At 37.6% G+C, this 25,781-nt stretch overlaps 1 protein-coding gene across 2 annotated transcripts in view; it reads right to left on the reverse strand.

Moving 5' to 3' along the window:
- Nucleotides 1-25,781, reverse strand: part of cop1 (COP1 E3 ubiquitin ligase) — an 81,645-nt gene that overhangs the window by 7,223 nt on the left and 48,641 nt on the right. For both annotated transcript variants that reach the window (XM_008108948.3, XM_003219867.4), the window contains exons 14-18: nt 24,674-24,755; nt 22,230-22,346; nt 10,263-10,380; nt 9,144-9,268; nt 6,384-6,544 (exon numbers count right to left, since the gene is read on the reverse strand). In XM_008108948.3, the coding sequence (XP_008107155.2) occupies nt 6,384-6,544; nt 9,144-9,268; nt 10,263-10,380; nt 22,230-22,346; nt 24,674-24,755 (603 nt within the window). The remainder of the gene's footprint in view (nt 1-6,383; nt 6,545-9,143; nt 9,269-10,262; nt 10,381-22,229; nt 22,347-24,673; nt 24,756-25,781) is intronic.

The following is a 25,781-nucleotide window of genomic DNA, read 5'->3' on the forward strand; positions in this document are numbered from 1 at the left end:
CCAAAATGAAAAAGTATTAACCCCCCTGCAGAACACTGAAGGTTTCCAGTTCTTAGCCCTGCTAACTTCCATTTAAGTTAGTAACAATCTGCAATATTTCAGGGGAGCCCTATTTGTCAAAATTTAGTAAAAAAATCATTAAGAAATACTTTAAGTGGACACTGAGAGATAAAATATTTGAGCTAATCCAACCTTTTTGTTGCAATCCTTATCTTTTCTTGCAGGCTAAACCAGTCCACTTTGAATAATTATTTTGCCCCTTTATGTTGATCTTTGTACCCTGGGTCTATGGGATGCCTTTTTATTATAATAGTTTGTTTTGAAATATGTATTTTATGTTGATATGTTTTTCACTTTATTGTACCCCATCTTGAGCCAAAGGAAGAAGTAACAAATACAACATATCATCATCATCATCATCATCATCATCATCATCATCATCATCATCATCATCATCATGCTGCTTCTTGATTATTTTGGACTGTCAGTGTAAATCCAGCAAGTCTTCCTGAAGAAAAGTATGGACTCATCCTATGGTTATAGCATTTTAAAAAAATCTACACATTTGGTTATTTAAAACCAAAATTATCTTGTCCTAATAGTCAAAGAATGTGGTTTTATTGTCATCAACTGGCTGTAACAATGATTGCAGAATTCAAAATTTTGCAGATCCAAAAAATGCTTACTGATTGATATGACCACTTTCATTTATACACAAATTTTCACTTTAGGAAGGTTGAAAGGACAGAGAAAAAAATTCCTTGCACTGGAGGTCTATTCAGCTTACACTTTCACTAATAACCATAATTAAGAACCCACACATTACATTCCCCTTTTCATTCCAAGCTCCTGACTGCACCATGTCAAATTAAACACACATTAATGAAAATAAAGAGCGAGGAGGAAAATTAATTAAGGAGGCAAGTTTAAATCAGGTCACAACTATTGTTAACTCATGCAAAATTTTCTCTTCAAGAACAAATGCATATAAACACCACCATCAGCAATACTCTGAGCAATTTGGGCATTTTTACCATTAAGTTAATTTAGAGGAAGTTTGTTTAATTCAGGTTTCTTCTGCTAAATTGAATCTGAAGAAATATTAGTCAACAGAAATGCTTTAATTATACAATATTCCAATTGGATTGATTTTTCAGACAGGTAAATGTTATTCCAATTTGCTTCCTGATTCTCAAGGCTACATTTCTTTTAAGAACTACTCAAGAGTGCACTTAGGAGTTGTTTAATGGGTAGCACAGAGTTACACACAAGCTTCTGGATACATCTGATTAACTCTAAAATCAGAATGTCATTTATTTTTAAAGCTTCAAATGATGAAACCTGATTTCTTTTAAATGAAAAATTTCAGAAATATGAGAATATACTTTATTCACATTCCTAGACTGAGCATTTACGTTCTGCATACTTCTCATGCGATTCTACGGTCCATATGAATTATTCCTGTGCACACATAAATGAAAATTGTGTAATATTTAATTTTTTATGTCACTAAAAATGGGATCTGATAGAATTGCTATCATCTATTAAAATCCTCCAATGGCTACTAATTATGTAAACTGATACCATCTGACAACATTCCTTGGTTTTGTCCCATCACGTTGATTTAATGCCTACAAAAAACCACTAGGAGAGGTCATCCAGGGTTTGGGAGTATATATACTGATGACATCCAATTCTCTCTCCTTTCCATTAAACTCCAAGAAAGTAAATTTGGTGCTAAATCATCCTCTTCTGTGAGTAATGGACTGGAGAATGTTGAATAAACTGAAGTATAATTCAGAGGTGTTCCCAGCCAGTCAATTAGGCAAATCAAGACGAAGAAAAAAGAAATATGGATTTGGCTTTCCTGAATGGGGTTATACTCCCCCCCTCTGAAATCTCAGGTTTAGAGCTTTAGTGTACTCTTGGATTCAGATCTGAGTCAAAAGGCCCAGGTCAGCAGTGGCCAATTTGTATTTGCACAGCTTATGCTAGTACACGAGTTGTGCCCATTTCTAGAAATCTAAGATCTGCCCAAGGTTAACAAATGCCTTGATTACACCTAAGCTGGTTTATTGTAAGCTACACAACATGGGGCTACCTTCGAAAACTAGAAATGTCAGTGGTCCAAAATGTGACCCGGAACTTGACCTGGTCACATGAAACCTTGAAAGCCCTGTATAGTTTGAGTACATATGTCCTTATATAAGCCAGCAAGAGTTTAAGATTTGAGGGAGAAAACGTTCTCTCTGGACCAATACCACCAGAAGCAGATTTGGTGAAAAACAGATGAGAACCTTCTCCGCAGTCCTTATAAGAGGCTCAGTTGGCCTTCTCTCCCCTCTTTCTACTAGCAGACAAAAGCGTTTTCATTGAGGCAGGATAATTAATGTAGCACAAGGAATTTTTATTGCAGCTGTGCTTTTGTCTTTTCTATTACACTTTAAATGTGTTTTAAATGGTTTTCACACTGTGCTTTAATAGAATGGTTTATTTAATTTTAAAAAAATCTTTTGTACTAATAGCTTTTCAAGCTGTACTGTGGTTTAAATTGGATGCAAGATGCCCTGGCTTCTGTGAAAGAAGAAAGGTAGGATATAAACTCAATTTTAAAAAACCCAACAAACAAGTATTATGCAACATAAAACACAGATTCTCTCTCTGCCTTGAAATCAACATACTTCTTCTAGAACAGGGCACACAGATTTTCCCTCTGCCCTCAATCAACATACTTTTAATACATGGCTTCTTAAACGGTGAGTCCTGACTCCAAATGGGATCCCCCCACAATTCAATGCTAGGGTCACAAAAATTTGGCAACATTAAAAAGTTTCTGAATGCTAACCATTTACACAAATCTGTTAGGAACAATGTGCAGTGTTTACAGTGGACTCTGCAGAAAATGCTTGAGCTGTACTCCAAAAAAGAAAAAGGAAAATCAGACAGTTTAACAAGTTTTGCAAATGCTGATTCATTACCAGTAAATGGTTGATTTTTATATCTATTTTATATACTGTATATACTTGAGTATAAGCCTAGTTTTTCATCCCTTTTTTAAAGACTGAAAAAGCCCCCCTCGGCTTATACTCGGGTGAGGGTCCTGGTTGGCTTATATTTGGGTCAGCTTATACTCGAGAATATATGGTACATTTATTTTTTTTTTCTATTATTGTTGCTACTATTACATTTATTTTACCCTATTTATTATTATTATTATTATTATTATTATTATTATTATTATTATTATTATTATTATTATTATTGCATTTATTATTTTCCTGTATTTATTATTATTATCATCACATGTATTATTTTACTCCATTATTATTAAAAGGATACATAAGCACATTTACATTGAATAAGATGCGAATAATGATTTGATCAGAGTTGGACAGTCTTCTCTTAAATTTGAGCTTTATGTAAATATTCAAAAACATTTAACCTACTGATGCCTCAATTAATGTAATTTTATTGGTATCTATTTTTATTTCTGAAATTTACCACCCTCGGCTTATACTGGAGTCAATGTTTTCCCAGTTTTTTGTGGTAAAATTAGGTGCCTCGGCTTATATTCAGGTCAGCTTATACTCGAGTATATACGGTATCTATATACCTAGGGTCACATAAACATTTCTCAGGTGGAAAGGGGTAAGTAAAGTTTAAGAAACTCTGTTCTAGAACAACTAAGAAGGTCATATAGGCTATCTTCTTTCAGAGACGATTTCATTTGTTATATATGAAATAAGAACTCCATCAATACGTATATGTAGTGTCCCATGAAGCCATTGACTTTGTTCATGCCTCTGCTAATGAACTGGAATTTACAAATGTACTTCTATTCAACCGTTTTTCTTTTGAGTCTTCCTTTGTGATTTCCTTGTTCGAGGATTGTAACCTATAAATCATTTACTGTGTATCCAAGAAGATGTAAATGTTCTACTACTGGTTTTTGGATACTGCAATTTCTAATGTCAAATTTGTATCCATTAATCCTCTTGCATAGAGACCATTCTGTCTTTCCAATGTAGAGTGTATGCCAATGAAGACCTGCATCTCAGGCCTTGTGAAATGGCCCCGATATTCTTCAGAATTGGTTGATGATACATTTTAATCTTAGCTCTTCCTGGCAGAGAAATGGGCTTGTCATGCGGGCAGGCTTGGGGACAAGAGACATTCGTTTTTGTGGTATAGCAGTATGTCTGTCTTATTGTGTTACATAAAGGTGTTTCTGTTAGCCATTCTTGTTTATGAACAATATTTTTGCTGTCCATATAATCTCCCATTAGTTTTCAAGGAGAAAAATTGGGGGCATGGAGAAGCATGCTGATCTACTTGCAGCAAGCAAATTTGGCAGGAAACTGAGATGTAGGCCAGTGGAAAATGCGTAATTTGACACATTTTGCTCTGCTCTAGGTTTCCATCCACTGGAAATTTTAAATCATGGCATAGGCATAATGTAGATCCAAACAAAGGCTACTGTTTTTTTCATTTCATATATTCTGACACAGAGATCTATGTTCTATCACAAAACACATACTTCATACTGCAGGTAATTATTACCATACTCAGAGGAATGAACTAGAGGCTTTTAGCAATAGCAGTTATTTTCTAAGCAAATCAGATTTTGATATAATCACCAAAAAGTATTCTTGATGTATCTGGCCTAATTTATGTAATCAAATTGCTTGTATGTTCAATAATAATAATAATAATAATAATAATAATAATAATAATAATAATGTGTTGGCATCTAAGTAGACAGAGCTGACCCTAGATTTCTAGCATCATATTTTAGAACAGAACCAACTTTAGAAAGTCAAGCAAGTCAGAAGCATAAGATGAGCTATCCCTCAATTAGATGTTAATATAGAAAAAAAGATTTTGGTTTTGGAATATGTTCATCTGATTCCTCCTTCTCTGCATCCCATCCCCTAATAAGGTTGCAGCATGACTTTGTTGTTCTGGCCAGAGCCTTTGCTGCACTACAAATCCTTGCATTCTCCAGAAAGTATGCTGATTTATAATACAACTGCATCTATTCCATGAAAGTTAGATAAACAAACACAGGACTTAGGTTTCTTATCCTGTGGAAAAAAAATAGAACCAGAGTTCTGACAATTCTACTCTTAGGTAGAAAATCAACCCCAGAAAGCAGTGACAGGGAAATGCTAATTGGACACTTGGCTATTTATATTATGACATCTCACAAATTCCATCTTGTTTCTACTGCTTTTTCAACATTAATTGCTCATATGTCTTTTTAATAATTTGATGGGGTGTTTTATTGTTATTGCCCATGTGGCATCGAATTTTGCCAGAGTTCGTAAGCCGCCTTGAGTCCCCTGCGGGGTAAGAAAGGTGAGGTAAAAATGATGTAAATAAATAAATACCTATATGATATTTTACCCTTACAGCTCCACAATAATTCCATCATTCTTAACTAAGTCATTCACCATAATCCTACAAATGGTAGACATTTCCATTACAACAAACTCTTGGAACTACCACTGAATGTCTCCAAAGACTTTCTTGTAGGAATCATTCAACTGTAGTTAAGATCTTCCCGCTGTACAGTGGGCTGCACAGTTAAAATATTAAACCCCTTTTTGTTTTAACCACAATTCAGATTGCAGAACCACATAAGAAAACAAAATAACAACCAAAACAGAGTTACTGGCATCATTTGAAGTACCTATGATGCTAACAATAAGAATAGAAAGCTTTTAACCTGCATCAAACAAGTACCACTTATTAGATTACATTCAGACCACAACTAAAGAAATGATAAAAGAATGCCACCATTAGAAAGGCCCTTATTAAGTTTTCACATTTTAACCTTTAAGAAAAAGTGACTGTGGCTGATGGTGTAGATTTGTTACAACAAAAGTGAAAGAAACCAAACATGGGGGAAGAGGTTATTTCACTGTTTCTGTTCCTCCTAATCATATTTGCCTGAGTTTATTCCCTATTTAGAAGCTACTATTTGGGGGCAGGATTTCAAATGACAAGTGAAATGTTTTCAAGAGAACTGTTTGAAGTGGCAAAGCCCATACACAGATTTACTACTTCAATGAGGAGTGCCCCCCATATAGCAGTTGAGTAATGTTTACACAACTGCTATATGTAATTACACATTTTGCTTCCTCCACAGATATGACTCTTTAGTATTCTGCACAGAAGTCACCATTGTGTTGCCTTACATTATCCAAACTGATGTCGCTACCTGAACTGAAAGGAAATCTTCAGTATCATAAGACATTTCAAGTACCTGTTCATCACTGAACTCAAGATGAACCAAATAAATGGCCTGACAAAGCTGTATTAAGAAAACTATCTTTCAGATATATACAACTGGGAGAGAAATCAGGAAAAAAAATGTTTACCCCATCTGGCAGTGCCCGCCAGCACACAGCACTGACAAATTCATTTGTATCATCCTCCTTACGGTCCTTATCCAAGACACTTTTGACAGTATCGAATTTGAAGGTTAGTAGTGTCTTTGAGAGGCCCTTGTAGTACAGGTAGAGGGAATTATTTTCACTTCCTATAATCAAAAGTAAAAAAATATAGATGCAGGTTGACAATATACATAGACCTGTAAATATTTGTTTTAACTGTTCTATAAACTGCTGAAACAGAGAACTCAAAGGCAGGAATGAGTAAGACCATGGTTGTATAACACACCTAAAACTTATTACCGTCAATTCTTCTAGAAATGCATTATTCAGGAAGTATAGTGAATTATTAAGGAAGTGTGAAAGGCATTGGCTTTCAAGGACAATACAGATTTATGGTGCATACAATCCAAGAATATCTACGCTATTATGTAATGGCATGAGTTCCTATGCAGTGTTTATGTTCTGCTATGACCCAAAACTTCTTAAACTGTGGATCACAACCTCCAATGGGTCCCCTGAATCTGGGAGTTGTGAATAATTTGTGCATCCTGCCACCTAGTGGCTGTGTTAGACATTTACATGAATCCAGGAGAGAAAAAGAGATCAAACAGGAGAACATTCTGCCACTTGAGGCTAAAAACCAAGCATGCCAGCCAGTAAGATGCTCTATATCCTGCAGTATCCAATATTTAGCTAAGATTTAATTTTTTTTACTTAAAATCCACAAACATATCAATCTCATTAGTATTCAAATCTGTTTTCATCTTTAATGAATGGTAAATTTGGTATAATTATAAGTATACCAAATAATTGTTTTAAAATATATTTCTTTATGATTTATTACCAGTAAATTTTGATTTGTATACCTATTTAGATACCTATATACCCATGAACTTGTGGACCAAAAGGTCGCAGGTTCAAATCCAGGGAGCGGAGTGAGCGCCTGCTGTTAGCCCCAGCTTCTGCCAACCTAGCAGTTTGAAAACATGCCAATGTGAGTAGATCAATAGGTACCGCTCCAGCAGGAAGGTAACAGCGCTCCATGCAGTCATGCCGGCCACATGATCTTGGAGGTGTCTATGGACAACGCCGGCTCTTTTGCTTAGAAATGGAGATGAGCACCAACCCCCAGAGTCAGACACGACTGGACTTCATGTCAGGGGAAAACCTTTACCTTTAATACCCAGGGTCATGGAAAATATTCTCGGGCAAGAAGGGGAGGGATGCAAGTGGGAAAAGTTTAAGAAGAACTGCTCTAGATAACAGAGTTCAAGGAAAATGTAGACTAACTGAAAATAATGTCATGGCAAGCTATAAAAGTGCTAAGAGATCTTAATAGACGACCTATGAGATTAGACTGAATGATTTAGATTATCTTCCAGAAGAGTGTTCCAAAATACCAACACTTTGACAAGCTGGAGGATGTCCAGAGAAGGGCAACCAGAATGATCAAAGGTCTGGAGACCATGCCCTACAAGGATCATCTTAAAGGACTGGGCATGTTTAGTCTGCAGAAGAAAAGGTTGAGCGGAGACATTATAGCCATGCATAAATATGTGAAAGGTTGTCATAAGGAAGAGAGAGCAGGCTTGTTTTCTGCTGCTCTGGAAACTTGGACTCAGAGCAATGTGTTCAAATTACAGAAAAGGAGATTCCACCTGAATGCATAGGAAGAACTTCTTGACTGTACGAGTTATTCAGCAGTGGAACTCTCTGCCTCGGAATGTGTTGGAAGCTCCTTCCTTGGAAGCTTTTAAACAGAGGCTGAATGGCCATCTGCCAGGGGGACTTTGTGCTTTTTCTGCATGGCAGAGGATTGGGCTATTCATGGATAATGCATCTGGGCTTGTAAACCTCCCATATTTTTTTAATCAGGTTGATAGGTATTTGTTAGGAATACATTAAAACACTGTGGTCAAAAATAGTCTGAAGCATTGACTACACTGGATTTCTAATACCAAGTACATGACTTTATTACAGTGTTCCCTTGCTACTTTGCGGTTCCTTTTCGTAGACTCACAGTTCTGCAGGTAAACTGGGGTATATTTAAACATTATTTTATTATTATGTGGTCTTTCTCCCCCTTGCAAGCCCTGGGGAGCTAGAGAACCCTTACCTCCATGAGTCCCATCCCCTCTTCCGAGTCCTCCATGAGAGTTTCCCAGCATGGCCTGGCTGGAGCAGCGGCAGAAACCGGACCTGGCCGCCTTTTCCAGGCTCTTGCTGCCACCGCCGACCTTCACTCTCTCACCCACCCACCCTCACTCATCTGGCAGGAGCAGCATTCCTTCTTCCCTGGCTACAGGAGCAGAGGCAGCTAAGGCAACATGGAGGGCTTGGAGCAAGGACCCAGCAGGCGCTGGTAGGGAAGGGTTCATTAGCTCACGGGGCTTGCAACTGGGAGAAAGGTCACATAACTATTAAAATAATATATAAATATTAGAATTAAAATAGTGTTCCTACTTCATGGATTTGAACTTATTGTGGGAGGTCCTGGAACGGAACCCCCGTGATAAGTGAGGGAACATTGTATTCCCTAAGCCAGGCAGCCTTGATAAGCCAACACTCATAGTTGGTTTGTCTGTAATCAGTGATGCCATAAGGCTTATGTTTTTTTTTAACAGGGTGCAAGTCACAATTTCATTTCATTGTGACTTGGTAGAAATTTTTCTACAAAGCAATGAGCCAGAACTTAATCAATGTTTGAAACATGCAGAAGATTATTGGTCTCTCTATGTCACTTACCACAGGCAATATAGTCTCCATTAGAAGCCAAACCTACAAAATTCTTCTCATTGATATGACCCTTAAAGGAACGCAAACAGTGTGGCTTCCCTACGTTCCACAGCTTTAGCTGACTGTCTGTTGACCTAAGAAAAGACAGGTACAAACTCTGGGTTATGTATGCATTGCTATGGTGTGTCAAAAGTATTTAAAGAATATGTAGACATGTATTGGCAAGATAATCATTACACTGATAGGTATCGCTGTCTACCGTGGGTGAATCAGAAAGCAGATTTACAACATGATCTGCCCATTCCATTATGGAACAAGGCAGTTTTATTTTTATTGTATTCATCTGCCGGAGTTCTTTAAAAGTGTGATTTGCACCCACAAATTCACTGTCTCTCTTTGGAGAATCTATTTTGATTATCAGAGGACAGAATATCCAAATCTATCAAAAGCAGCACTGCAACAAAACAACAGAATGAAATGATCAGAATATTAGCAATATTTGAATGGCCATGTGCTTTCACGATTTTCATAAATGGAAGAAGAGTGGCTTAAGATCATCATACAGAATCATAGAGTTGGAAGAACCCTCGTGGGTCATCCAGTCCAATCCCCTGCCAAAAAGAAGGAAAATTGCATTCAAAGCACTCCTGACAGATAACCATCCAGTCTCTGTTTAAAAGTCTCCAAAGAAGGAGCCTTCACCACAGAATTGTGATACGTCTTTTCTAACCACCACAATATATTCTAGAGTTTATACAATAGTCCATTAAACATGTTTCAATAAGATGTTATGAATAGCATTACCTGTCACACTATAAATAAGTATACAAGTAATATTTATTGAAGATGCGCTTGGCGTTCAGTCTGAAGCAGAGTACCAAGTAAGATGCACTACTTTGGAGCTCTACTTCAGGGCCTGCTTGCTGGCCTGCTTGCCAGACACAGTCTTTTTCCGAAGAGAATGCGTCTGGCGAGCAGGATCAAAATGCGTGTGCGCGCCAGACCCCGAAGCGGAGCACCAAATGACCCAGGATATCTTCTATTCTCCAAGAATTCTCAAAGATGATTATCTGTAGTTCTGAAATGACTTTTTCCAGTTCTTCTTCCAGCATAAACATAAATACTTACGCAGATACTATTTCCTCTCCACTAACAAACTTTGCATATGAAACAGCTTTGCGATGCCCTTTGAAGACCATAATTGGTTGTTTAGTGTTCCGAAGATCATAGTAGTGAACACAGTGATCTGGAGAAGGATATATGAAAAAGGAAAGGTGTAAACATTATTAGTTGTCTGGTTATCAAATATTACTACGAAGAACAGAGTAATTGATCCAAGTCAAAGTTTGTTCTAGACACAGTTTTGCTAGTCAAGTATCAAGACTACTGTGGTGGGCAGCTAGCTCCTGGTCAAGTAAGCTCTTATCTACTTGTTTCTAATTCTTCCTTCCTAATCAGAACACACTTCTGTTATTATAAAAGCAGTTCAACTCATAACTCCCCCAAAGCAATTATTTCACAGTTGCACTTAAAGTGCTACTACCACATGTACTACAGAACTTCCAGTACATTTTATTTTCTATTAAAATAAACCAAAATCAGAAGCTAGACAACAGAATCCTGGAAAGTTATCTTCCATAAAGTATATAACACCCTCCCGTACTCATATTTCTTTGCCAGGTTTAATTAGACATTTCTATAGGGGGCAGAAATGCTGAATATAAGCAAAAAGACCTATGTTTTGTAGAAAGAGATCTGTGGATCATATGGAAAGTCATATCTAGATCAATGGTTCCCCATTTTATTTTTGGTCATGGAACTCTCCAGAAGACGCAGAAGACCCAGTACCCTAACTGTATCCCTGATTTGTATACTCAAAATATAATTTTTATATCATTTTATGCTAATTCAAATACATCTCCCAATTTCCTATATACATTGAGGAAATTTTAGTCTGTTTTATGAATATCCCAATATCCTAAAACTGTACAAGGAAAAAATTAAAAAATGTGGATTCAATGTGAAAAATCAACTATGTGTGAATTGCTCTTTTTGTAAAATGATGAAATGTGCAGTCGGTAACTACAAATCTCATGGCAACAGTTGTAGCACAAATTTGTTATTAAGGAGACTAATGAAACAGTTGGCCTCATTTGGTTTGATTTTAAATTCTATTATAAATTTTATTTTCAAGATTTTTCACGGAATTCCTACGACGTTTTTGTGGAATCCTAGGGATCTATGGAACATTGTTTGTGAACCGCTGCTCTAGATCATTACAGCTTATGGCAGCAAATCCTTAGTTCCTTTTTTACAGGCTATGTTTTTGTTACAAAAATTAAGCATGGGAAATGGTTTTAGTAGTAGGTTTTATGTTTAAAATATTAACTGAATTCTATTTGAAAACCACTTGTCCTTCTAGATAGAAAGCCTAGTACAGTAGAGTCTCACTTATCCAAGCCTCGCTTATCCAAGCCTCTGGATAATCCAAGCCATTTTTGTAGTCAATGTTTTCAATATATCATGATATTTTGGTGCTAAAATCGTAAATACAGTAATTACTACATAACATTAATGCGTATTGAACTACTTTTTCTGTCAAATTTGTTGTATAACATGAAGTTTTGGTGCTTAACTTGTAAAATCATAAGCTAATTTGATGTTTTATAGGCTTTTCCTTAATCCCTCCTTATTATCTAAGATATTTGCTTATCCAAGCTTCTGCTGGCCCGTTTAGCTTGGATAAGTGAGACTCTACTGACTCTACTGTACTTATAACAGGAGTCATATTCAGAATAGGCGAAATCTCATGCATCAAGGTGTAACAGGACCAATGACATTGGGAGGACATGAATAAGCTATTGGATTGTTGTAGACAGGGAAAAGGTGGAGTGGGGCAGAAGCATCTGTTTGCAGTTTTGAATAAACTTTCCAAATTCTTCAATAAACATTCGAAACCCTGATGGCACATGACCACAGCTCGACATGCCAGTTTGTATAGTCGATATGATCAATCAATTTCTGGTCTGGTCAGTAAGAATCCAGGGAACAGTACGATGAGCGAGTTCTAAAATTAGCTACCGGTTCACTGATTATTTCAGCAGCTATTCTCTATGCCCAACTGAAGTTTCATCATGATTTTATTAATCCCAAGACATAATTTTAAAGCAGCTGCATCAAGTATAATGCTCATCACATTCATTAATGACTGAACAGGTGGCCATGTTTCCTAATGAAAGAGATTCTCTTTCTCACACCATATGGACCTTTCATTGAACAAGATAAAAGTACTATCTGCTAAGGAAGCCAAGGTCTTAAAGCAGGCTAAATGAGAGAAAATCACATCAATCTCGAATTGATTTACGAAAGTCTGAAGCTGCTCACAACTGGCATAGCTCCTACCAATCTTGTCCATCTTGAATTGTGTTTTAATAATTCCAAAATATTCAGACAATTCCAGGAACAATGAGTGCCAAATAAGATCAAGAAAATAATGAATCCTCACTGAGCTTACCCTATTAGTCTTCCCATCATGCCAGCAAGGAACTTTAAATGAAAGTACCATCAACTGACTTACAATACACTCTATACTTATAACGCCCACTACAATAACTGCTGAAAATTAGATCACTCAGAATAGAATAGAATAATTTTATTGTCATTGTACATCGAAATTAAATCAAAACTCATATCCTGAACACTGTACTGCATAGACACATCTAACCCATTTGTGTGAGTCACAAAAACCATGAAGAAGAGGATTTTTCATTGTTGTAACTGCTCAATATTTTTAGCTGTACAGAAGACTCTCAGTAAACCGGAATCCATGGGGATTAGTAGATGCCAGATAAATGTAGTTTGGGCTTTAAAGGCTAAAGCCAGCACTTTGAATTGTGATTGGTAGCACTGGCAGCCAGTGGAGCTGATGTAACAGCAGGGGGGTTGTATGCTCCCTGTACGCCACCCGTGAGAAATCTGGCTGCTGCCCGTTGGGCCACTTGAAGCTTCTGAACATTCTTCAAAGGCAACCCCACGCAGAGCGCACTGCAGTAGTCTATACAAGATGTAACAAGAGCGTGGACCGCCGTGGCCAAGTCTGGCTTTTCAAGGTATGGGCGCAACTGGTGCACAAGTTTTAATTGTGCGAAAGCTCCCCTGGCCACCACTGAAACCTGAAGTTCCAGAATCAGCAATGAGTCCAGGATCACTCCCAAGCTACAAACCTGTGCCTTCAGAAGGAGTGTAACCCCATCCAGCACAGACTGTAACCCTATACCCTGTTCGGCCTTTTGACTGACAAGGAGTATCTCTGTCTTGCCTGGATTCAATTTCAATTTGTTTGTCCTCATCCAAACTGTCACAACTGCCAAGCACCGGTTCAGTACCTGAACAGCCTCCTTAGTAGCAGGTGGAAAGGCATGACAGAGTTGTACGTCATCTGTGTACAGATGACAATGAACTCCAAAACTCTGGATGATCTCTCCCAACGGCTTCATGTAAATGCTAAACAACATGGGGGACAGTACTGAACCCTGAGGGACCCCACAAGACAATAGCTGCAGGACTGAGCAGGTGTCCCCCAACAACATCTTCTGGGAATGGACCTCCAGGAAGAACCGGAGCCACTGTAGAGCAGTACCCCCAAGACCCATTCCCACGAGGCATCCCAGAAGGATACCATGGTCTATGGTATCGAAGGCCACTGAGAGATCCAAGAGAACCAACAGGGACACACTCTGCCTGTCCATTTCCTGGCATAGATCATCTACTAAGGCAACCAAGGCTGTTTCAGTTCCATGTCCTGACCTGAAGCCAGACTGCGCCGGATCCAGAGAATACTTGGAGTTGTGAGGCCACCACATGCTGGCTTCAGGCCTTTGCCCAAAAAGAGGAGATTGGAAACTGTCCAAAAGTTGTCTAATAGAGTGGGGTCCAGTGATTATTTCTTTCTACAGTGGTTTTATGAGGGCCTCCTTTAGGCCCACAAAAATTTTGCCTTCTTGTAAGGAGGCATTAACCACCACCTTCACCCACTCTGCCAAACCCTCTCTGGTTTCCTTTATCAGCCAGGATGGGCAGGGCTCGAGGATGCATGTGGTTGTCCTTGCTTCTCCATTATCTTGTCTGAGAGTCTACTGTATATTTATGTGATCAGTGGTGCCATCATGAATATAGCTTTTAAAAAGAGGATTACTACTGGAAATCTGTGGAATGTGAATGTGGCTGGCAAGCAGTTACTGTAGGTAGGTAACAATGTTCATTTTCATTAACACTGGCAAAGCAAACAAGTATTCTACTGTTCTGCCAGCAAGATAAGTATTTCTCATTTCATTTGTTCAGATCAGTTTACAAATGTAAATCTTGGGGAGTATTTCTTCAGGTGAAATGCAATACTTTTCAAATATGTTGGGGGGGGGGGGGGGAGCCAATCAACAAGTGTATAGAGTTCTTAAGAACTCTCTTTCTCCCGCTTTATAAGAATAAAAGTTAATTTTATAACTTCCTTTGAATTACGCTCTGTTGAAATGAATTTATAATGCTGGACAGATAAGTTTAGAGGTTAATGTATTATTATAGCATTAACCCGTAGACTTATTTTTCAGGAACATATGTTATTTTGTTCTTGTTCAAATTCTTTTTAGCATTTAAAGACTGCCACCTGCATCATCCTTCCTAAATGAACCTTATAATGTACTCAGTTCTTTCTTTTCTCAAATGCTTTGTCCTTTTGATACTGAAATCCTTCACAAACTTTCAATTTCTGCTGATTTGGAAGAACAGTATGATGCTCACCTAATGCTTAGGAGAACAGCAATAATACTCAAATTTTAATTACAATGAATCAGCAGAAGCAATCCATGAGTATAGTGGTTTTCTGGGATGTGATATTATATGGAGTCATATTGTTTATTACAGAACTAAGACCTTGCACTTTGAGCTAAGGAATTTGATTTGATTAACAAGTCAGATAAAGAGAAGAGAATTTTACACTTTTAGCTTGTGATTGCTTTAGTAACATTAATAATACTTCAATTTATGAAAGATTATTTCTAATATTTTATCATGTCAGAAGTGACTTGAGAACATACTGCAAGTCGCTTCTGGTGTGAGAGAACTGGCTGTCTGCAGAGATGTTGCCCAGGGGATGCCTGGATGTGTTACCATCCAGCTGGGAGGCTTCTCTCATGACGTCACAAGCTAGAGCTGACAGAGAAGAGCTCACCCTGTCTTGCAGACTCAAACCAGCAACCTTCAGGTCAGCAGTTCAGCCGACACAAGGGTTTAATCCATTGCATCACCGTGGCCCAATTTCTGATTGAAGACCTATTACCAAGATATTACTACAGGCCTGTGAAATCTAGGTCCATGCTGCTCCATCTTTTCAAAAGTCTACATTCAAGATTCTTGGATTTCCCATCTTCTTTTTTTCACTTCTTACTCCTGTTCATGCCATGCTATGCCACATCATACCCCCTGCTTTTTTCAAACATTTTCCCCATCCAACTTCTTAATAGCCATCTTCTTTTTGGGAAAGTATAAAGACAATTTTCTCTGGGTCCTCAATGATTGATCTCTAAAATAAATAGCACTAAAACTCAAGATAAATTGCAAACTGCACCTTCTAGTGCATGGGGTTCTTGAACCTTTTAAGCAGAGGGCCAGTCCATAGTCCCTCAGAGTGTTGGGGAGCTGGACTATCGTTTGAAGAAAACATGAACAAATTCCTAGGCACACTGCACATATCTTATTTGTAGTGCAAAAACATACATGAAAGAACAATGCAACATTTAAAATGAAGAACACTGTTCACCAACATAAACATGCCAGTATTTCAATGGGAAGTGTGGACCTGCTTTTGGTTGATGAGATAGTTAGGTTAATTGGGACTGTTGTTGTGTACCTTCAAGTCGTTTCAGACTTGGGTCAACCCTAAGTCTGGGGCAGGGGGCAGGTAAATGACCTTGGAAGGCCGCATCTAGTCTGCAGGCCTTAAGTTTGGGGACCCCCGGATCTAGTGGTCAGATTTTAGTCTAACATGTTCACTATGCACAGGGCTGATCCATAAAGTGTACCTAAAATCTAGGACACGGACTTTTCACTAGTTATGCAAATATTTTTGGCCCCAAGGGCTACATCCTGTGAAGGCTGGAGGAAGGAGGCAGGCACCACACATTCATGCACTGAGTGTATTTACTCTCCCCTCAACATCTCAGCATGCAGATTTAGACTTAACCTCACAGGCTACTGAGATCTAGGGACAAATGTAAAAGTGTGAACACAATAGTTTATATGTATACAACGATCCCTGGTACTTTATTTCTGTTAATGGCGGGGATACAACTAGAATCTTTGCAGCAGGGACATGGCAGGCAAGGAGAAGTATTTATTTCACTTTTCTCAGCCTGACACAGCAGTTCCATCCTAGTCCCATGCTGTCCAGATGTGTGACAGGAAAAACTGGGTGGAAGCTGTGCTGTTTGTGTACTACAACTGTACATGTCTCTGGCTGAATGAGGATCCACTCTTGAGTGTGAGTTTAAACCCAGATGAAACTCCATAAAGCTTAAAACCTCATCTAAGCAAAAACTATATTCATACCGTAGCAATTACATTGGACATCAGTATTCTATGTCTAAGTAGTCAAAATTAAAAGTCATAATGTTCTGCAGCTAGAATGTGATATCACAGCAGCTCATACAACACCAAAGTGAGCACAGGATAGGTGCTAGAGGCAATCGGGCTTGCCCTGAAATTCTAAACACATATACTAGTGAATTCCTGTCATCATAGTGTGACATTTGATGAAATATGCATAGCACTGTGCTGTTAAAACAATTCAACAGAGACTGTCTGAAATTATATGTTTGCCCACATTTGATGTTGAAGTATCCCCAATGCTGGAAAGTTTTAACTCAAAAGCTCAGAACACATTCACTTTGGTTGGTAAAGAAGTATACAAGTTGCTAGTACAAAATAATTTTGCAATTAATATTTTGTTAAGATTAGAATAACTGTGCTTGAAAGTATCTTAACATTCTATAAAATATTTAATAATTTTATTCTAATCTTTCACTCATTCACTATAAATTATCAATGTATAGTGTTGCAATGCCTTTATAAATATTGGAAATAAACTATGGAAGTAGCATAAACACGAAAGAAATTGCAATCTGAGCCACAGTGCATAAAGGACTGTTTTTCCTATGATAACAAGCAGCAGTGGGAGGACAGTGAGGAAGGCAGAAAAAAACCTGGATCAGTGATTCTATGATATGCATAAGTCTATGTAGCAAAGCATTAAAACACCAGACACATCATCTGTTCAGACAGGTAACTGGAAGTGTAATTTCATCAAGCAATTTTTTTGAGTCAATGATTAGGAGGCCCTCAAACATGACTGCAACCTTGGGAATTCTTGAAGTGGTGAGACATTATTTTCGCTAATGGAATCTGCAATAGCAGCCAGTGACAGTAATTTTGCATTTAGGGGAGGGGGAATGAAGTGGAATGAAGTTTAAACATTACTCATACATCAATGACTTTGTTTTTTTTACACATAGGCTTCTTATTAAAAGTAACTTTTTAAACTAGGAAAAAACAACATTGCTTTTAGACTTGGAATTAGCAAAAAAACAAAAACAAAAATGTAACAAAAAGCCTAACCACCCTCAATTGCAGAACACTAAATAGGAACCTTCAATTTCATCACCTCTTTCCTATTAGTCAACGAGACATGCTGGCTATATAATCACTACTCTATCTACATGCACATCAAAGAAGCAATATTCATTCTACCCTTTACACTGAACACTGGTTAAGTCTTGTTAGAGGATAAGCTCTGATTGAACCTCTTCCATTAATGCTTATCTGTCAGATACAGTGTTGCTTCATTCCCGGCATAACGTATAGGAATGATACAAGAGGGGTTACAACAATCACGAGAAACACGAGAGGTCCCTTTAATATCAAACAACTACCATCTCATTTCCAATTTATTCTTGTTTTCTCAATTAAATGTTTACCTCCTCAGCCCTGTACTCAATGTGTGCTATATATTTATTAAGGCAGGCTTTTTAAAGAAGAAGGTGTTTAAGATCTAGTCAGGGAGTGCTGCGGTTTTAACTCTGAATATATTTTGATGGATTTTAACTGAATTTTTAGTGCTGTTTGTGTTTAATTCTGTTTTAATGTTTGCATATCTGCATATTTTAAAATCTGTGCTAATTCTTTTACATCAAGCCGCTTTGAGTCCCCTTTGGGGAAATAAAGGGGGGGTATAAATATAATAATAATAATAATAATATACTGAGAGTAAAAGGTGCATATTATATAGGCCCTACTATACATTCCAGAAAAGAGGCTAAATTACCTTCCAGATTGGGGGAGTGTGTCCTGCAATATAACATCTCAACAGAGGCCTCTCATCTTAACCGAATACATTCATTAACACCAATGAAAGGTTTCTACAGAAGTAATAGTGACCATTAAATTAGGGCTGGAGCACCTTCAACTACATATGGATATTACCATATATAATCATGTATAAGTCAATGTGCAGCATCATGGCAGACCAAAGACCAAGGGAAAAAGAAGCATCTGACTATACCGTTGTTATCAGAAAGTCACAACAAAGTCACTGGAAAGAGAACAGAGGAAGTCATAGCTTCCTCCAGGGTCTTCTAGCACTAGCTTACTCAGAAACAGAGCAATGTGAAAATGAAAAGTGAAAGACACTACTGCTGCAGTGGTGAATAAGCAATGAGTGAGGATTGTAGTATGTCGCCTTCCCAACAAAACTTTTAGCACCACACATTTATTACCTAAATGTTTTTGAAATTTACACAGTTGTAAAAGCTATAAATAAAGCTCTATAAAATAAATCAAGAGAAATACGGCATTTTGAGAAAGGTTCGTAAGGAAGAAAAGATGTGGCACCACATAAATATTTTGGAAGCGAGTTGGAGGAATAAGAGATACAGTAGTCTCACTTATCCAACATAAACAGGCCGGCAGAATGTTGGATATGCAATTATGTTGGATAATAAGGAGGGATTAAGGAAAAGCCTATTAAACATCAAATTAGGTTATGATTTTACAAATTAAGCACCAAAACATCATGTTATACAACAAATTTGACAGAAAAAGTAGTTCAATACAAAATAATGTTATGTAGTAATTACTGTATTTACGAATTTAGCACCAAAATATCACGATTTATTGAAAACATTACCACAATATGGAAAAGGAATCAATTTGTTGGAATATTTGTTGACCCAGCTGTGTTTTTTTTTCTTTTCTTTACATAAAAATGTATCTGGTAAGAGGTTGAAATTTGGACTTGCTGTTCATTACTGTCCCTGTGAAAAAGGCATGAAACGCCCACACTGTAGGTGTCTTTGGAAAATGTGTTATCTTGGAATACAGTGTTCCCTCGCTACTTCGCGGTTCGCTTTTTCGCGCCCTCGCTCATTTGCGAGTTTTTTTGTGGTCCAAGGCACTCTCAGAATACCTTGGAACTTAATGCTATCCAATCAAAAGTGGTATCTATATATCAAACTAACCAATTAAACAACACAAAGCAACTCACAGAGGACTAGGCCACAGCGGCACTTGTCTTTTGCACATGCGCTCTTGCCCCGCCCCCTCTTCCAGGAAGGCTTCACTGGCTCCCCAGGAATCCTGGGAGTTGCAGGTTTACAGCCTTTTCTGCCAAATTGCTGCCCGCCTCACCAAACTGAAACAACTACAGTGCAAAACAGGCTTGCAAGAGAGAAAAAGGCCACCTAACTACTAAAATAAAGTATAAATATTAAAATAAATATAGTGTCCCTACTTCATGGATTTTCACTTATTGCGGGTGGTCCTTGAACGTAACCCCCGTGAAAAATGAGGGAACACTGTAAAGCCAATTCTATGCCCTTAGAACAAGGGTAAAGTTAAAAATAAAACTGCTCCTGTCATTTTTAGCTTGGGGCATTAAAAGAAATGTAAGATAAAAAGTCTTTTTCCTCAATGCTTTTAATCTGTATTTCTGTATGAAAAAGAATATCTAACAAAGGAGTTATTTTAAAGTTGTAAGAACTAATTATAATAGAAAGAGGTTCAACATGTTCTGAACATGACAAGGGACCGAAAGAAGGAAGTGAACAACAAAGGTGTTTTGAGTGCTAGGCGTAGGAAGGATTCATAGAACTTTAGAAATACTGTGTTTCATCACATAAAAGTCAGCATAGCATAATAGTCGCAGCTTTGGTCTTTTATAATTCTTCACATAGAAATTGTACCCCTGACCACAAGACTGCACTTTGAAGCAGTCCCCATAGCTCCAAAGAGCAGGAGCATTGGTGGGTGAAGGTGCAAGAGCTAGGAGGCTTCCCTCGGCTGCTTTCCTAGTTCTGTCCGGCAAACGTGCAGGCCCATAGGTCTTTATTTTTTCACCCCAACCTCCCTTGGCTGCTGCATCTATTTACCTTTTCTGCATCTACTTTTCTGGAGACAGTTTAGGAGAAAAAATTAAAAATGAGCTGATAACAGTTCATCTTTCCTGGCAAAGGAAGTAGTCTGCAATTTGGCACTTTTAGTAACTTTCTCTTGCTTTCGCTTTGTCTACCCAGCTGCTGTAGTCAAGGCAGAACGATGCTATTTTATTTACTAGTCTTGTCCCTCAGTGCTTTGCCAACACTCCCTGTATGCTTTTATTATTTATTACTTCTATCTTTTGTTGGCAATGTTAGAGAGAAAATAAACGGGCAAAGCAACGTGAGAAGCAATAATGCATGTGACATTATCATTGGAAGAGGACTGTTTGAATCACACAGACTGAATCTTTTAAAAATTATTTTAGGTTAAAATAATTTCCACATATTACACTTCTCAATTTTTAAAATACAAGGTGTTCCAAGATGCATACATTCTAGAACAAATTTTATAATGATTACATTGGAGTTACAAATTCCATCTTAAATAACACTTGTTCAAATTGTCATCCCTGTGCAGCAATGCACTGTTTGCATTCTCAAAACACAGAGTTGCAAACTCATTCAAGCAAGGCACTTTTCTCCTATTGAAATCTTTAATCCTATTAGGGGTGTAGAGTTTTTGGGAAAAATGCAAAATTATAATAATCCAGAATTATAAGAGGCTATAAGTAAACAGCTAAATCTCTCTCTTTGCTAATGGAAAATATCCCATGTGAGTCTGAAATCCATTTCCCACAGAGTTACCTGCTGGTGTATCACTGATATGCAAACATTACACATGATTGGGCCAGAACATATAGTAAGTGCTTAATATGGTCAAACATGTATGGCCAATTTATCAATTATGAATTTTTGAAAAACAGACTTATATTGTTCAACATATTACTATCCCACATTTTCACTGAACAGGTCACTAACAGCTTAAAACAATCTTAAGCTATAGGAGTATAAACACACTAAAACAAAGCTAAAAATGGAAATATCTCCAAAACCTCTGAAATGTCTTGAACAGATGCTGAAAGATAACTAACAAATATCTACCCTCCCGATTTCAGGAGGCTCAATCAAAACGGATCAGGGCCCTCACCGAAAGCAGGGATACACAATGGATCAAGGTTTGCCCCGAATGCACATGACTAGTATATATGCCACATAAGTTCTAGAACATGGGCTAGGTGTTTTATATGTTGCTTACCACTGAAGAAACCTAGAAAACTCTCCCATAAGACAATTCCACTAGAATGGCATACCTTAAGAACTAGCTGGAGAAGTATTTCGGTTCTTTGGTCAGCCTTTTGTCATATTTTCTTTGTAATTAATATTGCAGACAACTGAAAAGTGGAGACTTCTCCTTGTTTTGATAATTTTAAAAAGCAATGTGGAGTGAATGCTAAAACAGCATTCATCTTTTTTTTTTACTTGCCAGCCTGATATGGATGGAAGGAATACAGGAAAACTTAGGAAGCAACTGAACATTTTAAATTTAATTTACCTTGTATTTATAATTAGATGAAAAAACCCCAAAACAACAAAGCTCAACTACTGAAGATATTTTTCTCCCTGTTTCATCCTGTTCATATTGTCCAAAATAAAAAATGTCACTTTATCCACCTACCTGCACAACCAAATGCGAGATGATACCTTGATGATGGACTAAATTTCACACAGCACACATTTGCCTTGGCTTCAATACTTGCTACTGAATTGTCCAGGTTGGTTGACCACAACTTCACTAAGGGACAACAGGAGAAAAACAAACGAAAGAAGATTTCTGAACTTATTCACATGCCATATTAACCTTTTTATTGCTTTACAGTGAAGTACAGAGTATAACAGTAAAAAATATGTGGCCTTTTCTATTTTTATTCTAAGGAAATACGTGACTCTTCAAAACACAGCTAATGAAGGGAAAATGTGCAGTTTAAAGGTATGGTACATCCATAAGTACATCCCTGTTTACTGACCTACTACATATCTGCAGGATGGTTGAATACTATCTAATCTTAACTCCAGAGACCAGTCTTGAATTTTTGTGTAGTTACTACATTAAAGAAGACTACTTCACATGTATGTCCAAACAAAAGCAGCAAGCTCCACATACCATGAGAGATGCGTCTACTGGAAGTGCAGTTTCTGGACTAAGTTGGTTGAAAGGCATTTCATGGAACTGTTTTACATTGTCCACTGAGAGAGCTCTAGAAATTGTTGCATGTATTCACAATCTCCTTGGTGGGGAATTTAACTCTAAAAAAGGCCTGCATAACATGCAGCCCGTGGGCAGATGTGGCCAATAAAGAACTTCTCTGAGGCCCATGGTGACGCCCTTTGAGGCTTCTCTTTCATTGGTGGGCCCTTTCACTGCCTGACTTTTGATCAGGCAGACAAGGAGGGAGAGTGGCCTGCAGATTTTTAAATTTTTTAAAAAAATATTGGCCACTGCCATGACTCTACCCTCCGAAGACAATTATACTCGTCTGTGAGTGATTACCTATGATCTACATGTGCCAAGTTGTGCAGGCCTGCTCTAGACTAATGGTGGAAGTAACCACTTCTGGTTGTATAAAACATCTGGCCAGAAAAATTGAGTTACTTGTGGATGCCAAAAGACTAACCAGCCTCTGAACATTTAACATTTCACAGTACAGACTCATCCGTGAGTGATCACCTAGGATCAAGATAGGTTCTGTAAGTTTGCTATTAAGTTGAATTTGTTTGTAAGTCAGAACAGGTATTTTTAAGTGTAACTCCAGCCACACACATACAGATATATAGCTTTGGGTAGCATAGGGAAGGACGAACACCCCTGTCTGTTTTGTTGTCAGTGTCCCTGTTCAGAAGATTTCACCCCACTTTCTGTATCTGTGATAACTGGATCTTGAAATATATGGCTTGTTGTGGAAATAAGGATTGATGAGAAAGCTACAATGGAGATACCTTTTCCCCATGATTACAGTATTCTTTAGGGAGTGAATTTCCCTTCCTAGGAGTAGATTTCTCTCACCTCCTGTTCTCACCCCTATTCTTAACTATGAGTCATTTGTAAGACACATGTTTGTAATATGGGACTGTCTTTATCTGTTTCATAAAAGATGAATCCTGTCAAGCCTTTATCACCTTGGAATCCAGTAAAATCAATCTATTTAGTTGGGTGTAACTGAGACATGATGCAGTTGGCATAAAGTCCAAATTTCTTGACAAACCACATAAGTTAGGAAACATTATTTTAGCTGTATCTAATATGAAGGGCTGGCATTTTTCTCTTAATGTGCCTCAACCAGTACCAAATTTGTGACTTTTGGCAACATCTGTTTCTTCCTTTCTTGAAAGCAGGCACAGAAGACGAGATGGAAGAGCTGACAGAACTAGGATAACCATCAAAACAACTGAAATAATAGCTGGTATTGTTGCTATGAAGGTAGCAGGCAGTGTGGATTCTGAAGTGGAGACTGCTACTTGGACTGGCTTGAAGGCAGATAGGAAATTGTAGCTGAAGGTGGTGGTTGTGACAGTGGAACAAATTGTCTGTCTGTTCAATTTCGGGAAGCCCTCAATGTATCAGGGTTAGGCATTTTGGTATCAATCCCTATGGCTTCTACTGGGAAATTGAGAAGACGGTCATTTCATTCTGAGAGAATTTATCTCTTCTAGTTGTGGGTGACCCACAATAACAGCTTTCTTGTAAGTTCTTCCAGAAAGGTTTTTTTTGCAATGCTGAACGCTGCACAGCACTGGTGATCAAAATACTTACAATGCAGAAACCTCTTTCTGGATAATTAATGGCAGAAATGTGGAAATTAACAGCTCCTCTCTTCCTCAAAAACTCTGAGACTGCATGTAGCTTGGCTCTTGGCATTGAATAAAGCAGTAGTTCCAACACTTGTCTCCATGTAAACAAATATCACTGAGAAAGCAAAGCTGCATCATAATTCTTACCAAGAGAAGCTGAACACTTGGTACAAAAATAATATTCCCTATCTGCTAACTAAACGTCAGACAGGAATAAGTGAGTCAAATTCTACTAAGAAATACTGGAATAGCAATAACTAGAAACAAACAAACCTTTTGCATCATCAGAACCTGAAGCCAAGAGTTTAGGATCCATCAAATTAAAGTCTACACTCCAGCATCTTTTCTCATGCTCCTGTTTCGAGAGAGGGGAACAAAAAATCAACACAAGCTATTTCCCATTCAGACATACATTAATTAAAAATGATGCAGCTTTGATTAAGTTAAAATGAAATAATTTACTATATACTTAATGAAACTGATTGTTTTCTCTCCCTCACAAAATGCATTCTGTACTACGGTATTTGAAAGCAGCCCCCAGAGAAGACAGTAAAGGAATTAGAAGAATGCTTCACTAAAAAAACACTACTTATTTGCGTCTTGTAAGACAAAGAGCTCAAATTGTTCTTGTTAAGAATGTAGTTTGTCTTATTATTGCTCCCTGGCGGGGATGTCTTTCTATACTGGAAGAAAATCAACAAATACTCATATATCTTACTCATAAATGAATATATTAATCTCTTGATAGGACATTCCAAGTAGTATTGTTCCCTAGATATCAATATTTTTGAAAGCTAGAAGAATCCCATTTACCCTTTAGTAACAACTTCATCATACTGTATTTTTCTACATATATTAATTACACTCATGTAGAAATGTTGTGGTCAACAGCTTTTAATGCAAAATAAGACCCAAGGAATGACTGACACAAGATGGTCAAAGAACTGAGGAAATATTCTAAAGTATGGTCCATTCTTGTTACACAGGTGTTTCAACAAAAATCAAAAGATTTTTTTTTAAAAAAAAGGAAGCCTGGAATGGATATATCGTATTAGAATTCTACCCACAAGTACTTCTTTTCTACAGTCAACCCTCCCTTCAGGTATATCAAGAAACAGACTGATATGCACTAATTAACTCCCTTTTTCATCTCTTGCATTGTAATTATTTCTGTATTGAATTTTATATCTATTTATTACTATTGATTCATGGGGGTATGTTTATAAGGCTGAAATCCTTTTAGTGAAATCAGAATACATGGACAAAAAGCCATTTGTTTCTTCATAGTCTTAGATAGCTCTCATCCCTACACCGATAAATGGTATTTATTAATAAACAGCCTTAAGGTACAAAATGTTTCTGGAGATGGTTCTTAAGATCT

The sequence above is a fragment of the Anolis carolinensis genome, chromosome 4 (genome assembly GCF_035594765.1).
Source record: "Anolis carolinensis isolate JA03-04 chromosome 4, rAnoCar3.1.pri, whole genome shotgun sequence".
Lineage (NCBI taxonomy): Eukaryota > Metazoa > Chordata > Lepidosauria > Squamata > Dactyloidae > Anolis > Anolis carolinensis.